Source organism: Topomyia yanbarensis, chromosome 2 (assembly GCF_030247195.1).
Source record: "Topomyia yanbarensis strain Yona2022 chromosome 2, ASM3024719v1, whole genome shotgun sequence".
Classification (NCBI taxonomy): Eukaryota; Metazoa; Arthropoda; class Insecta; order Diptera; family Culicidae; genus Topomyia; species Topomyia yanbarensis.
In genome coordinates, this window is record NC_080671.1 from 145,562,951 (window position 1) to 145,578,296 (window position 15,346).

The 15,346-nt window shown below is 39.5% G+C and overlaps 1 protein-coding gene across 6 annotated transcripts in view; it reads left to right on the forward strand.

Annotated features, from left to right (window-relative positions):
* The window catches only part of LOC131681640 (histidine decarboxylase), a 75,519-nt gene that overhangs the window by 46,088 nt on the left and 14,085 nt on the right, over positions 1–15,346 (forward strand). For 4 of the 6 annotated variants that reach the window (XM_058962557.1, XM_058962558.1, XM_058962556.1 and 1 more), the window contains exons 5-10: positions 11,607–11,836; positions 11,893–11,983; positions 12,050–12,482; positions 12,582–12,727; positions 12,789–12,960; positions 13,190–13,219. In XM_058962557.1, the coding sequence (XP_058818540.1) occupies positions 11,607–11,836; positions 11,893–11,983; positions 12,050–12,482; positions 12,582–12,727; positions 12,789–12,960; positions 13,190–13,219 (1,102 nt within the window). Of the gene's footprint in view, positions 1–11,606; positions 11,837–11,892; positions 11,984–12,049; positions 12,483–12,581; positions 12,728–12,788; positions 12,974–13,067; positions 13,220–15,346 lie in introns of those variants that run through there. The other 2 variants (XM_058962559.1, XM_058962560.1) reach the window with 2 other exon arrangements.

The following is a 15,346-nucleotide window of genomic DNA, read 5'->3' on the forward strand; positions in this document are numbered from 1 at the left end:
GATCAAAGGGTCATAAGTTGGAAAATTAGCTGTCAGAAGGTACTGGCAAATGAAAGATTGCACATTGATAAGTGATCAAGACACAATAGGATAACTTGAAATTGTTTGGTGCTTAATCCAAGCGGTGTTAGGTAGAAAATGGAATAGAAAACATGCCATGATATTATCCTTTTCCGATTTATCGAAATAAATTTTGGCTGGTATATTAAAACGGATCATTACTATGTTGAGCGATAAATAACCCGCTATAACTTTTAAAGCATACAATACAGACACTTAGTGTCTTCGGCAAAGTTGTTCGCAAAAGAAAGAGCTATAAATTTGCAGAAGACATTATCTAAATATAATCACTTAAAAAAATTACTGAAAATATCTCACTTAAAGGGGGGTTAATCGGTGAAAACATAATGTCAAAAGAAAAAGCTTCTTAAATACAGTAACTTCTCCGAAGATGCTATTGACCCCAACTTAGCCGTTTTGGCGGTAATAGACAATATCATGTTTTTGGTATTATTTCTAGACATTGGGAAACGGCAAGAATCCGTCATCCGTATTTAATGTTTAATATCCCATTCGCTAATAGTCCGATTTCAACAAACTATATGTTGTAAATTTCGACAGTAATTTCAAAAAAACGCAAAAAGTTCCTTTTTTGGATATTCAAGCATCCATATCTTAGGAACTAAACATCAGAATTAAAAACAAATTAATACCGTTCTGTCTGGGTGCTAGGGGTTTCATTTGCAATTGGTTTGGATAAGATCGGTTCAGCCATTGCTGAGAAACACGAATGAGAGTTTGTCCGTTACATACACACACAGACATTGTCCCAAATCGTCGAGCTGAGTCGATTGGTATATAAGACTCAGCCCTTCGGGCCTCGGAAAAAATCTTGAAAGTTTGAGCAAATTCTATACATTTTTTTTCTAAGAAATGTAAAAACATGCTATATTTATACTTAGTGGAGAACAATTTTGGCAAAAACGATTTTCCCTGAACTTAGAAGAAAATTGTTTAAAACTATCATTGCGGGTTGAGAACTACATTAGTTATGGAATTTGTGTTTCAACAGACTTCTCATCAAAATCCGATACTAACTTAGTGGCAGGACTAAGCTAGCGCCAAAAAAACGGAAACACTCTTTGTGTCTCTGGGCAAACTCCTAATCCTTTTAAAATTTGGGAATTCATTCGTTATCGAGCACTCAGTCGAGATGGAAGTCTTTTGTCATCGGTCCGTACACTCTATAGCGACAAATAGTGTTAATCCGCGTTCAAGGTTATTCGCACACTCTACGCCTAGTTGAGGTTTAAGTATTTTTCCCTTCTTTTGTGTTTCTGTTTCTGAGTACCGTTAGCCGGTCAGTGAAGTGAAGCAGTGTTCTTCTAGTAAGCCGTCTGGATACCGTTACCTACACAAGCTAAGTATTAGTTTTCGTTTCCCCTTCTTGGTTGTCTTAATAACGTGCACTGGGCAATAGGCCCGTGCAAAAATGACTTCCCCTGACGGCGGTTCATCTCAAGGTGAGATAGACGTCGAAATAAAATCGGCTCCCCGGCTCAAGGTATATCCGAGCTCGGCCACCGGGCCATTTGTGATCTTCTTTCGGACCAAAGAAAAAAAAATGTTTGAATCTGTTGCAGATTTCTCGAGTTCTGACGGATCGGTATTCGGCCGTGACAGAAATATCGAAAATTCGCCCTGATAAGCTTCGGGTGGTGGTTAACAGTTCAACTCAGGCAAACGATATTGCTGGCTACGAGCCCTTTACGAGGGAGTACAGAGTGTATATTCCAGCTAGCAGGGTTGAAGTCAGTGGGGTCGTTTCCGATTCGAGTCTGAATTGCGAGGACCTGCTAAAATATGGGACTGGCTGTTTCAAAGACCCCATGCTTAAGCCAGTGAAGATACTGGAATGCAAACGTTTGCATTCAGCATCAGTCGCAGCTGACGGCAAAAAATATACGTCAACTCAGACTCTTATCGGGTGACCTTCGCCGGCTCTGCCCTGCCCAATTACCTCCTCTTTGACAAGGTTCGTCTACCTGTTCGCCTCTTTGTGCCGTGGGTCATGAACTGTACTAATTGCAAACAATTGGGACACACAGCCTCCCATTGCAGCAACTCGTTGTGGGAAATGCGGTGGAAATCATGCGGATGATTCCTGTGGTAGAGATGTCGAAAAGTGTCTCTACTGTGGGGGAAACCCACATGATCTCCCTTCATGTCCCGCGTACAAACAGCGCGAGGAAAATCTAAGGCGTTCCCTTCAGGGGCGCTCTAAGCGATCTTTTGCAGAAATGCTTAAGATAGCTACGCCACCTGTCTCTACGAACATCTTTACCAACTTGTCTACTGACGAAGGCGACTGTGATGAACCCCAGGAGGGAACATCTTCTGCTGTGCCTAGAAGTAGTAGAAAAAGGAAGAACATTTCCTCTTCCAAGCTTCGTCGTAAAGGCCAGAGTTCCCAGCACTTCCAGGAACATCAAAAACCCCAAGTGTTCCCATATCTCAGCCAGAGTAAGAATACAGCGTTGGCTTAATAAATTTCTCTGACATTGTGGACCGTACTCTTACAGCGTTAAACATTTCTGACTCCCTTAAAAGTATCTTGATAAGCTTTCTCCCCGCAGTAAAAACATTTTTGATGCAGTTCACTGCGAAAAGGCCCCTCCTTTCAGCGATTGTATCCTTCGATGGCTAATTCATCAAACGATGTCACGGATTTAATCACTGTTCTACAGTGGAATTGCAGAAGCATTATCCCGAAAATCGATTCGTTTAAAATCTTACTAAATAATTTGAAATGCGATGCATTTGCCCTATGCGAGACATGGCTCACTTAAGAAATAACCCTATACTTCCACGATTTTAATATTATTCGCTTGGATCGAGAAGACTCTTACGGAGGAGTATTTTTGGGGATCGAAAAGTGCTATTCTTTCAATCGGATCGACCTCCCCTCGACACCAGGCATTGAAGTTGTCGCTTGCCAAACCAGAATTAAAGGCAAAGACCTTTGCATCGCTTCCACCTACATCCCCCCTAGAGCCTCAGTTAGCCACCGACGGCTTTGCGATATTGCGGAACTCCACCCCGCACCGAGGCTAGTTTTAGGTGACTTCAATTCCCACGGCACGGCATGGGGTTACCTTCATGACGATAATCGAAATACCCTACTCCATGAGCTTTGCGACAACTTCAATATGACCATTTTGAATACGGGTGAAAGGACACGTCCGAGTGTCTTAGACCTGTCCCTCTGCTCGACATTGCTGCGGTTAGATTGCATGTGGAAGGTAGTCTCTGATCCCCACGGCAGCGACCATCTGCCAATCGTAATTAATATTGCTAACGGTTCAGGGCCATCGAATACAATCAATGTTTCGTATGACCTCACACGAAATATTGATTGGAAGAGCTACGCGTCCGCGATATCCGACAAAATCGAGTGCACTCAAGAGCTTCCTCCGGAGGAAGAGTACGGGTTCCTGGCTGGCTTGATTCTCGCTACTGCGATTCAAGCTCAGACTAAACGCGTACCAGACGCGAATTCACGCGGGCGTCCTCCCAATCCATGGTGGGACAAAGAGTGCTCAGACGTGTACGCGGAGAAGGCCGCTGCGTATAAGACCTTCCGGGACGACGGGCTGCCAGCTAGCTACCGACAGTACGCGATGGCGAAAACGCGCATGAAGAGTTTGATAAAAGCCAAAAAACGTAGCTACTGGCGCCGGTTCGTCGACGGACTAACGAAAGAAACATCGATGAGCACTCTTTGGAGTACGGCCCGGCGCTTACGAAACCGAAACAGTACTAATGAGAGCGTGGAATACTCAAACCGTTGGATATTCGATTTTGCCAAGAAGGTTTGTCCGGATTCCGCCCCGGCACAGAAGATCTACCGCGCCGCGTCCCCTCGCAATAACGCGAACGAAACACCGTTTTCGATGGTGGAGATCTCACTTGCTCTCTTATCATGTAACAATAAAGCCCCAGGGCCAGATAGAATCAAATTTAACTTGTTGAAGAATCTGCCAGACTCTGCCAAGAGACGCTTGTTGAATTTATTTAATAAGTTTCTTGAGGGTAATATTGTCCCTCATGACTGGAGGCAAGTGAAGGTCATCGCCATTCAAAAACCAGGAAAACCAGCCTCCGACCACAACTCGTATCGACCGATTGCGATGCTGTCCTGTATCCGAAAGTTGTTCGAGAAAATGATCTTGTTTCGCCTCGACAATTGGGTTGAAGCAAATGGCTTACTGTCAGATACACAATTTGGCTTCCGCAAAGGCAAAGGGACGAACGATTGTCTTGCGTTGCTCTCAACAGAAATTCAAATGGCTTATGCTAGCAAAGAGCAGATGGCATCAGTTTACCTAGATATAAAGGGGGCATTTGATTCAGTTTCTATCAAAATTCTTTCTGAGAAGCTGCACCAGCATGGTCTTTCACCGACTCTAAACAATTTTTTGCTAAACTTGCTGTCTGAAAAACATGCATTTTTCGCATGGTGATTTATCGACATCACGAATTAGCTACATGGGTCTTCCCCAGGGCTCATGTCTAAGCCCCCTTCTCTATAACTTTTACGTGAATGACATTGACGAATGTCTTGTCAATTCCTGCACGCTAAGGCAGCTTGCAGATGACGGTGTGGTCTCTATTACAGGTCCCAAAGCCGTTGATCTGCAAGGACCATTGCAAGATACCTTGGACAATCTGTCTGCTTGGGCCCTCCAGCTAGGTATCGAGTTCTCCACAGAGAAAACTGAGCTAGTCGTATTTTCAAGGAAGCATGAACCAGCGCAACTACAGCTTCAATTAATGGGTCAAACTATTGCTCAGGTTTCAACTTTCAAATATCTCGGGGTCTGGTTCGACTTGCTTTGGGTTGCATGCACTCGACACATACGATGAATTTAGAAGTGCTGGCGGGCGTTCTTCCGCTGAAAACTCGATTTTGGGACCTCTCATATCGATTGCTCTTCCGATGCGATATCTTGAACCCGTTAGTAATTGCAAATTTCGAAAAGCTTGTCGATCTCAATTCTCAAACCCGATTTATGTCCTTGTACTTCGATTACATGGCACAAAATATCAATTTTTCTTCATACTATCCCAACCGTGTCAATCTCCTTCATGCTTCTGATTCAACTGTATTCTTCGACACATCCATGAAAGACGAGATTCGTGGAATCCCGGATCACACACGTCCGCAAGTGATCCCAAGCATCTTTCATAGTAAATTTCAAGAAGTCGACTGCAACAAGATGTTTTACACCGACGGGTCAAGCTTCGACGGCTCCACTGGCTTCGGTATATTCAATCAAAACCTCACCGCCCCATTCAAACTCAATGATCCTGCTTCAGTTTCCGTCGCAGAACTTGCTGCTATTCAGTATACCCTTGGGATCATTGATACTGTGCCCACCGATCATTACGTATTGTCTGGGATAGCCTCAGCTCAATCGAGGCTCTCCGTTCAATGAAACCTAGAAAGCACATTCCATATTTTCTGGGGAAAATCTGGGAGCGCCTGCGTGCTTTGTCTGTAAGATCATACAAGATACCTTAGTTTGGGTTCACTCGCATTGCTCCATTCCAGGTAATGAAGAAGCGGACTCTTTAGCTAAGGCGGGCGCTTTACAAGGTGACATATATGAAAGACCAATTAGCTTCAGCGAATTTTTCAGTATTACTCATCACAGAACCCTCGAAAGTTGGCAAACTTCATGGAGCAATGGTGAATTGGGAAGGTGGCTACATTCGATAATCCCTAAGGTATCGACGAAACCTTGGTTCAGGGGGATGGATGTGGGTCGGGATTTCATTCGCGTGATGTCTCGGCTCATGTACAATCACTACACGCTGGACGCACATCTCCGGCGTATTGGGCTCGTGGATAGCGGTATCTGCGCTTGTGGCAACGGTTATCATGAAATCGAACATGTTGTCTGGGCATGCGCTGAGTACTGTTCTGCCAGATCTCAACTATTCGATTCCCTTCGGGCCCGAGGAAGATCACCCAATGTCCCGGTTCGAGATGTACTAGCAAGCCGCGATATTCTCTACATGTCCCTTATATACACGTTCCTCAAAACCATCAATATCCAAATTTAAATGCCCCTATCTTTTCTCTTATCATTCCCAGAAGTGCCCTCTTCCGCCTACCGTACCCCAACGATGGTTTGATACGACTCCAAGACGAGACAAAACATCTGTCAAATGAACCAACAACACAAGATCTACAGTACAACATCACACGCGTAACGCGGTGTGTTTCCGATCCGTATCTGAGCCGTACTACGAAATCGTCTGGAGGAACCCCTGCCGACACGAGGAAAACCGCCCGGTGTCCCAATTAGAGCTTCCATTTCCCGACGGTTTTCAGCTTCCCGGGATTCGGGAAATAAATAATAAATTTCCCGGGATCCCGGGAATACAGAAGAAAAATAGAAAGGTGAATGTTTCTCATGAAAACAAAAGAATAAATTGAAAAGTTTTCAAACCCGTTTGATTGCATGTATATCTGCTCTAAAGCAGTTGTCAGAAGATTGAGATTTGGTGGCCTACACATCATTCAATCATTTGATAACTCGTCAATAACTTTACGCAACATCAACTTTTACTTGGCTATATGTATAGCCTAAATTTTGGTAATTACGATTACGATTGGGACGATATACTAAACGCAGCTGCTGGAGTTTCTGTCCAAAATTGGAATTCGTTGTTCTGATACGATGGAATGTGATCAATTTAATGCAAAGCACATTCTTTGGTAATTTTGAATGAAAAGATTGAGCTGCTTCAGGGTAGTGTGCAGTTACTTCCAATTAAAAGAGGAAAGTATACATGGAATCCATTTCCGTCACAGTAGTATCAGCATTATGTCGAATTGAGTGTGAATCAAAATCAAGCAGATAATGGACGAACTGTGCAGCGATGGATGAAGACTAGTATCAATTTTCTATTACGGGCAAGTATGTGGATTGGTTGATCGCATCCCTTCAAAAATCCTGCCTGCATCCTAGAAAGCATTCAAAGAGTTTGAATGCGCATGATATTGGACAGATACAACGTTATGTATTTCTTTTCATACATCCAAAAATTTACAGATATTACAGTTACGGTGTAACAAATAAGACGAAATATGCATTCGATGAACCGACCAAATATTTCTGCAGACGTTCTAGAAACATTCCTTATTTTAAATATCGTTTGCGTTAAGCATGATATCACTACAAACCATCCCAAGCTTTGAAACAAACACACTTTTTTAAGAAAGTGACGCAATTTCCATTACTAATTTGATTGCAAGCCCTTTCATTCAAGATCTAACTATTAAAATAAACTATTAAAAGAACTGTTGAAAATCTGATCAATCGGTTCATCGGTGGCAGAGATATCGTGCGCATCACTAACGCTACTGTGAGGAAATGGTTCGGTATAACGACCGGCAAATTAATCCATTTTTGAATGAAAATTTGAATGAATGCAACATTCTTTACCATTGTTTTGAGTGTGGCGTGAACTATATACCTAAAAAATCACGAAAACATATCGGTGGGCCTAAAGATATATAGTCCATTGATCTGCAAATCAGTTGGAAAAGCACAATCTGCATTCACTACTCACTCCAAATGTTTGCCGATAAAGATATTTCCTAAAGAATTTCATTTGGAGAATTCAAGTCTTATGGAATAAATTAAAAATCTTTTTTCCCGGGATTTCCGAATCCCGGGAATGAGAAAACACAAATTCCCGGGAATCGGGAATCCCGGGAAATCCAAAAATCCCGGGATTCCCGGGAAATAAATTCCCGGGATGGAAGCTCTAGTCCCAATACTTGATACATCCGTTCGAATCTGTAATCCTGGCCATTGATTCCTGATGCCGGAAACTGAAAGTTTATGTGTCCCCCCCCCCCGTTCAGCCTTGTCCACCCTCCCTCCCATGTCTCTGATACACAGATGTATGACTTCACCCCCTTCTCCCCTTGAATATCTTCCCAAAACTGATGTGCCCCCCTATCTTCTAGTTTTAGTTGATCAATATTTAATCTCGTTAAGAAATGCACAACAGTACCACTACTTTAAAATAGCCCTAATTAATTCCCCTTAATCTTGAACCACTCTCTCTAGTTATTTCTAGTTAATAAGCTGTAAAATGTTCCGCTTAGTTAATAATTAATTTCTCCTACAATCTCCCTTCTAAAAATCATAAAGTGAATTACTATACAAAGAACACACAAAATGACCCGTCCCCCAAATCTTACGAATATTATATTATACCCTCTTTTATATGTATAAGTTAGCTGTAAAGTTTTTTTTTTGGTTTCATTATATAAAACAAAATAATATTGAAATGTGTAACCCCCTAGTTTTAAGAAATTCAAAATGTAAAACAATGAAAAAATGGCACCTTTAAGCTAATGCATACGTGCCTTATCAAATAAACAAATTGAAAAAAAAAATTGGGATTTTTTTTTGGAGCTAGATAGCTTAAATATAGGTTAAGGTGGGGTAAATCCGACCCATTTTTGTTATCGATAATATCAATTTTGTCGTGTAGAGCATCGAAAATAATCATAATGATGGTATGACAGCATTTTATTAATCTACATTGAAATGTTCAAACGACAATAAACGTGTTTTTACAACTTTTGATTTGATTTTTGTGCATCATTGACTGCAGGATATTTCTGATTGTTAAATAGATTGCATGAAAAATGTAAGTAGATTTAAATTCTTTGATTAAACTTTTTTCATAATTCTTTTTATTGCATCGTAACGAAAAATGACGCAGTGGGGCAAATCCAACCTCTAAATACTGGGGTTAATCCGACCGCTTTTTTGCTAAGAAAATGTTTATTTATCAAATTGAAATAAATTTTTATTGTCATTATTTATTTGTTTGTTTGCACAATAGTTCATAATTACAAACGAAAGACACAAAAACGTTATGAATATAGTATTCGTCGAGCAATTGCTCCGATGCAATTGGGAATATCTTTACGTGCTATGGCTCGTGATCTTGACATTCCAAGATTGACATTGAATTCCATTTTTTTCATGTTACAATTCAATAACATGACATTTATTGATTTATCATTGAAAACCCATAAAATTTGGGTAATATCTGTGCTAAATCAAACAAGAACATAAGCGGTCGGGTTTACCCCACCATTTTTGAAAATAGCAAAAATGAACGTTTTCGTAAAACGCTTGTATCTCAAAATTTTCCCAAGATACGAATAAGAAGCTATAAATAGAAAGTTACCTAATCTTTAATTTGGTATATAAATGATCCGATGTAAAATGAGCATATTACAGCCACAACCATTTAATAAGTCGGATTTGCCCCACCTTACCCTATCATTTTTGTAAGCTTCAGAGACTCTTACCTTCAATGTAATGTGAATTTTATTGTTTATAAAACACAGAAGAGATTTTTCAAATACAGTAATATCAGAATAACTTGATGTAAAGGTTTTCTACCAATATATTTCGATACTCTGAAAGTAGGGGATATTCAAGTCTTCAACAAAGTTGTTTGAAATAGCATTTTGAAAACTTTACTTAACATTCAAACTCGACCTAAATTTGCTTGAAGAGTACATTCTCTTTAATTACTTCTAGTAGGATAACCCGTCAAAATTATTTTGTTAGCGAATGGGCAGTTTTACGTTTTGAAGTTCTTCAATGTAACTTAACATCGAAATTTGACAGTTTCGAATGAATGTGATCGTGACCATTAAAATTTATCGAGCATTTATTTTACTTTTCTTCATTATTCAAGCTCACAACTTGACAACGAGTCTTAGTACCTAATACACGAAATTTTAGTAGAGGATATTTATATAATTGATAATACAACAAAAAACAAATGCTCATAAAAACCGACCCTAACCTGGTGAAGACAAACTGTAAACGTCATTTATTAGCATCTTCCAACTAGTTTTTGAAATATTATTCTATTATTAACCATATTAAATTTTTGTCTGAACTCTACGCAATTTAAAAAAACACATTTTAAGCACTGTACTGCACTGAACTGTATACAAATTTTCGTTGAGCAAGTTTATATGTTCCATAGACAATCAACCTATTCAAACTTAGCTTCCCATTCGAAAAATTTTCTCTGATCCATATTTTGCAGCATCTTTCCAAAATTCAGGCAGTTATTTAATTTTGCATTGAAGTAAATTGACAACTAGGATTTCGGCTAAGAGATAACTTACATGATCCCCTACCCATAATTTTACAATATGCCTCATGATACTTAAAACACGATTCTCATTGTAGTGATCAAAGAATATTCTTCCAAAGCACTCGATTCGAGTTTTCACTGCACTCAAACACGAGTATGTCACCGTTCTCAGGGCATTTATGTTTTTATCTTGGTACGAAGCAACGCCGTTGATGCCAATTTGTAAGCATTCCATCGATTGTAGACCGAGTGTGTTTTGTCTCTTTCATCCACAAAATCAAAAATTACAATAACGATCCAAGCGCATTTTCTAGTTACTTTGTTACAGTAGCTTTATTATATCAAATAACAGATTCTATAGTTCAGCAATGTTGAAGTTTTTACAATTTTACACAAGTTTCTCGCTTACATGTATGGATATTTTGCTCATAAAAAGATATGATGAATTTTCCGAATTATGTGTACACGACAACACACAAACGTAAACGGTTTTGTGGGGTAGATTTGCACCCCAGAAAAACTTTAAGCGGGCACTGATAAGTTGGTCAAGTGAAACAAATAGGTTGCACCTGTTTTAATGGAAATTTAATAATCAAATTGATTTATGGTAAAGATCGCTTGTAGTTAAAATAAACCGTAATGGAATCTCTGGCGATCTCTGGCAAATAGCTCTGGGGTACAAATGAACCCCACAAAACCATTCTAAGGTTAAGGCAGTTTAGAAAGGTGGGGTCTTCAACAAAATCGCTTGATAGGTTAAGGACTCCCCAATGGTGACCGATTAGTTTAGTATACTCACACTATTGCGGTGTTAGTGGGTGTGGAAGCTTTCAGCATATGGTAGATTATGAGTTATCTTAGAAGGCTAATAAATTAGAAAGATGGTGTTTTCGGAAAAAGTTTTTGCGGAAGAATAAGATCTACTCGATTATAAATAGATTATTTACTGCTCTGATTTTTGTTAATTTTATCTAGATTTCTGTTTTTCTGCATAACGTTAATCTGTAATCACAATACACGGCTTGTTTACGTTGCTTTTCCATTTAGGCGCGATATGAGTAACGATTTCAACGTTATTGCGTGACTCTGCTCTTTATCCGGATCACATGATTTCGTGTTTCGTTCTTTAGATTTACACATTTCTATCGAGGTATGCACCATTTAATGACGTAATAGGAAGGGACTATTGCTATAGCTATACTAATCGATGCTCTAATCCAACGTTGTTTGATTTACGCAATATAGTTACCCTAAACCAGATGAAAACAAGTATTAATCTAGAAGGTCCCGACAGTACTATAAGCCCTGGGGCCTGGTGCGACTTTTGGAGGCCTTTTATATATAAAACAAAAACCTAATTAGACATTTTCTGTTGTATTCCCGCACAGGTTTGCGCCACCTTGGGCACCACCGGAGCTTGCGCTTTCGACAACCTGCAGGAAGTTGGAGAAGTATGTGCTAGATACAACATGTGGGTACATGTTGACGCTGCGTACGCCGGAAGCGCTTTTATCTGTCCCGAGTTCCGTGTGTGGTTGAAGGGCATCGATAAGGCCGATTCGATTGCGTTCAACCCGTCCAAGTGGTTGATGGTGCACTTTGACTGCACCGCGATGTGGTAAGTTGAACAGTTTGCGCATGAAAAATAACGCTTACATTTGGATCATACCGTAGGATCAAAAACAGTGGAGCCCTCCATCGAACGTTCAATGTTGAACCTCTCTATCTACAGCACGAAAATTCTGGATTGGCTATCGATTACATGGTATGTCAAATAAAACACTATCCTTTAGAATCAATAATACGATCTGTTTCGTAACTTTTATAACAGCACTGGCAAATTCCGCTGAGCAAACGTTTTCGTGCGCTGAAATTGTGGTTCGTTCTGCGCAGTTACGGCATCAAAGGCCTCCAGAAGCATATCCGAGAGGGTGTCCGGCTGGCCCAGAAATTCGAAGCCTTGGTGCTGGCAGATCATCGGTTTGAAATTCCTGCTGCGCGTTATCTCGGGATGGTGGTGTTCAGAATTCGCGGCGAAAACAATCTTACTGAGAAACTGTTGAAGAAACTGAACCATCGTGGCAATATGCATGCCGTTCCGGCGTCTCTGAAGGGTAGATACGTTATCCGGTTCACCGTCACTTCAACTCGTACAACCAGTGAGGACATTCTGAAAGATTGGAATGAAATAAGAACCGTCACTAGTCAGCTGTTGGAAGAGATGAATGTAAAGATTGCGGATAGGTCAAGAGTTCCTTTGAAAGGTGAGTGAACCAATCATTTTGAGTCATTAAGTTAGGCTAGAAATTTTCGTTGGTATTAAAAAAACTAATAGTTTTGGATATAATTTACAAATTTTCTAGATACTCGCGAGAAGAACGAAGCTTTCGGATCTAGCCTTCTGCTGGCTAATTCTCCCATGTCACCAAAGATTGTAAATGGATCATTCGCTGCGATTTACGATGCGGACGAGTTTCTAGCTAAAGTGTACGCTGGTATAAGGATTTCGGTATGTACATATCCAATCGTTGAAGTTTGTAAAATTGACTTCTCTTTCAATTAATTCGTAGAATCAAGATTCACCTGCCATGAAACGGCGTGTCCGGGGAATTCTGATGTCTGGCAAACAGTTTTCGCTGGATTCCCATATGGATCTGGTAGTACACGGTATCAGTCCGAACGAAGTCAAAAATGGCATCGAATCCAAAGCCATTACCGAAGATTGCGAGGAGGTTTGGGAAGGTACGAAGGGAAGGTATTGTAGGCTTTCATTTCTAGTGTGTTGTGAAAGTGTTTCGGTTTTGTGTTCTAATTTAATTTACAATCTATTCCACCCTATCGCAACGTAGTTCAAATGTGTACCTCGAAGCTTTAAATGTTTGTTCGTTTCAATATTCGTAACTTGTATGCAACGTTACATGCGATTGGAATGATGCATCGATAACTTGTGCTTTTTATTCCATGCAACTAGCTTGTGAACAGATGGAGATAGTCGAACAAGGTAAGCTTTTTCAATCGATGTATGGGAACTTGCATACAACTCAGCATACAATTAATTCGGTTTGTCTTGATCGATTTGCAAAATCGATGGAATGTTTAGGTCAGTGGTTTTCAACCTTTTTTCCATTTCACATTCCCTTTTTCATCAATCCTGACCATCGTGCCCCATTTAGAACCAAATCCAAAGATAGATTGAATCTTAAATTTTAGAGAATTGGGAAGTGTTAGTTTGTTCAGTAATTTTCCCTATGAAAAGGCCACATTTGAACAATATTTTCCTAAATTTTCATTGTAAAATATCGAAATAGTGTGATTCCTCTACAATACGGTGTACATCACAGCTCAAAATCCACTGGACCTTTTGATGGTTTTGCACAGAATTTGAATTATGATGTATACTGGCGATAACATCTCAAAATTAAAGTTCTACCGTCGTCAAACAGCTTAAAATAAGATGTACGCCGAAACTTACACAGAATTTGAATTATGATGTATACTGGCGATAACATCTCAAAATTAAAGTTCTACCGTCGTCAAATAGCTTAAAATAAGATGTACGCCGAAACTTATATTCATTTAAATTATTAAAAATCGTATTTTTGCTCACAGTTGATCGTATTTTAGTTCGATCAATGTCGGATTTACACCTTAATAAAGTCATTGTGGTCATTTCTATGTGTGGGAACAGTCAATAAGCAACATAAACATATCTTCAACAATGACTTCAAAAAGTTTAATACGACTTAATATACCACAACATATAAGAAAACCGATTTCACGAATTTACTAACGACTTATCTCATATCCTTGAAATGAGATTGCTGTATATATGGCAAATGTTCATCGGAATGGGGTATCTGACGAATTTCGCGCTAAATCGTATTCAGAGTTGGTAGCACCTTCTCAGATTTCAATGAAATTTTCTGTATATGATAACTTTGTCACAAAAACCACGGCAGTGGTCAGCTATTTTCGTCCGCGTCCTTTATCACCAATTTTTATATAGTGATTCATCAGCAGTGCTATCTTTGAAAATGAAACAACCTTAGTTATGCAACTAATTTTTCCGATCTTTTTTTAAATGCAAATAATTAAGCAATCTTCATTTTGTTGTATTCTAAATTGCACATATTTTGTCGTATGTAATTTTAAATGTACTTTCATTTGATGGCATTGTAAGGGAACACGTATCCGCCGGTTGATTCCAATCGAGCTGACATTTCTTTAGACTGAGCAAACTAATTTATTTGTTTGTTTAGTGTTTATTTGACCAACTAGTAAACGAATCCACTGGGTCTTTAATGCGTGCGGGAAATACGTATAGTCTTGTCTGAGTGAATGACTTTTGAATTATGTATGAAGGTGGAGAATTGATAATTCGCAAGATCAATTCAAATCCAATTACCAATTTGCGGCAATCATTTCAGCACGAGGAACAAATTATTTATGGTCATATTTAATGCTTTACTATTAGTCCATTAACTCATTAGTCAATTATACTGAGCTAAGAATAAGTACTTACTATTTGGAAACAAGGGGTGTTTGATTCGTGCATGATGTTAATATCGTTTAGGAACGCAGCATTTATATTTTTCTGTTTGTAATTTTGGAACGTTTACTCGAACGAGGTGGAAAATTTCAAGTTACGGGATCTCAATATGCTTATGATTATACCAATAAGGACCATTTATAAATTCTGCCACGCTGTTAGGAGGGAGAGATATGACTAATTGTGACATAAATGGTAGGGGAGCATGTCATGTGCTTTGAGGCAATCTGCCGTTTTACGCACGATTGCGCCATGTATATAGGAAATTCCATAGAACATGAACACTTTTGCGAGTAGCGGCATAAAAGTACTACTACAAAATGAAAGAAAAACTAAAAGAATTTGATTCGTATTAGACCAAGGGGAAAAATTACGTGGTAATATGACAGACAGTTAGTTAGTATTGGGTAATCTTTGCGTGACATAATTTACAACTTTTAAACTCATTGTTTACGGTCCATTTTACATTGTCGACAACACTCCCGACAGCCGGCTGTCCGGAGTTCAAGTTGTTTTCGATGAAACAATCTCGATAAATGATTAGCCAGAGTTTAAACGCCTAGAAGATTTACGTATCCT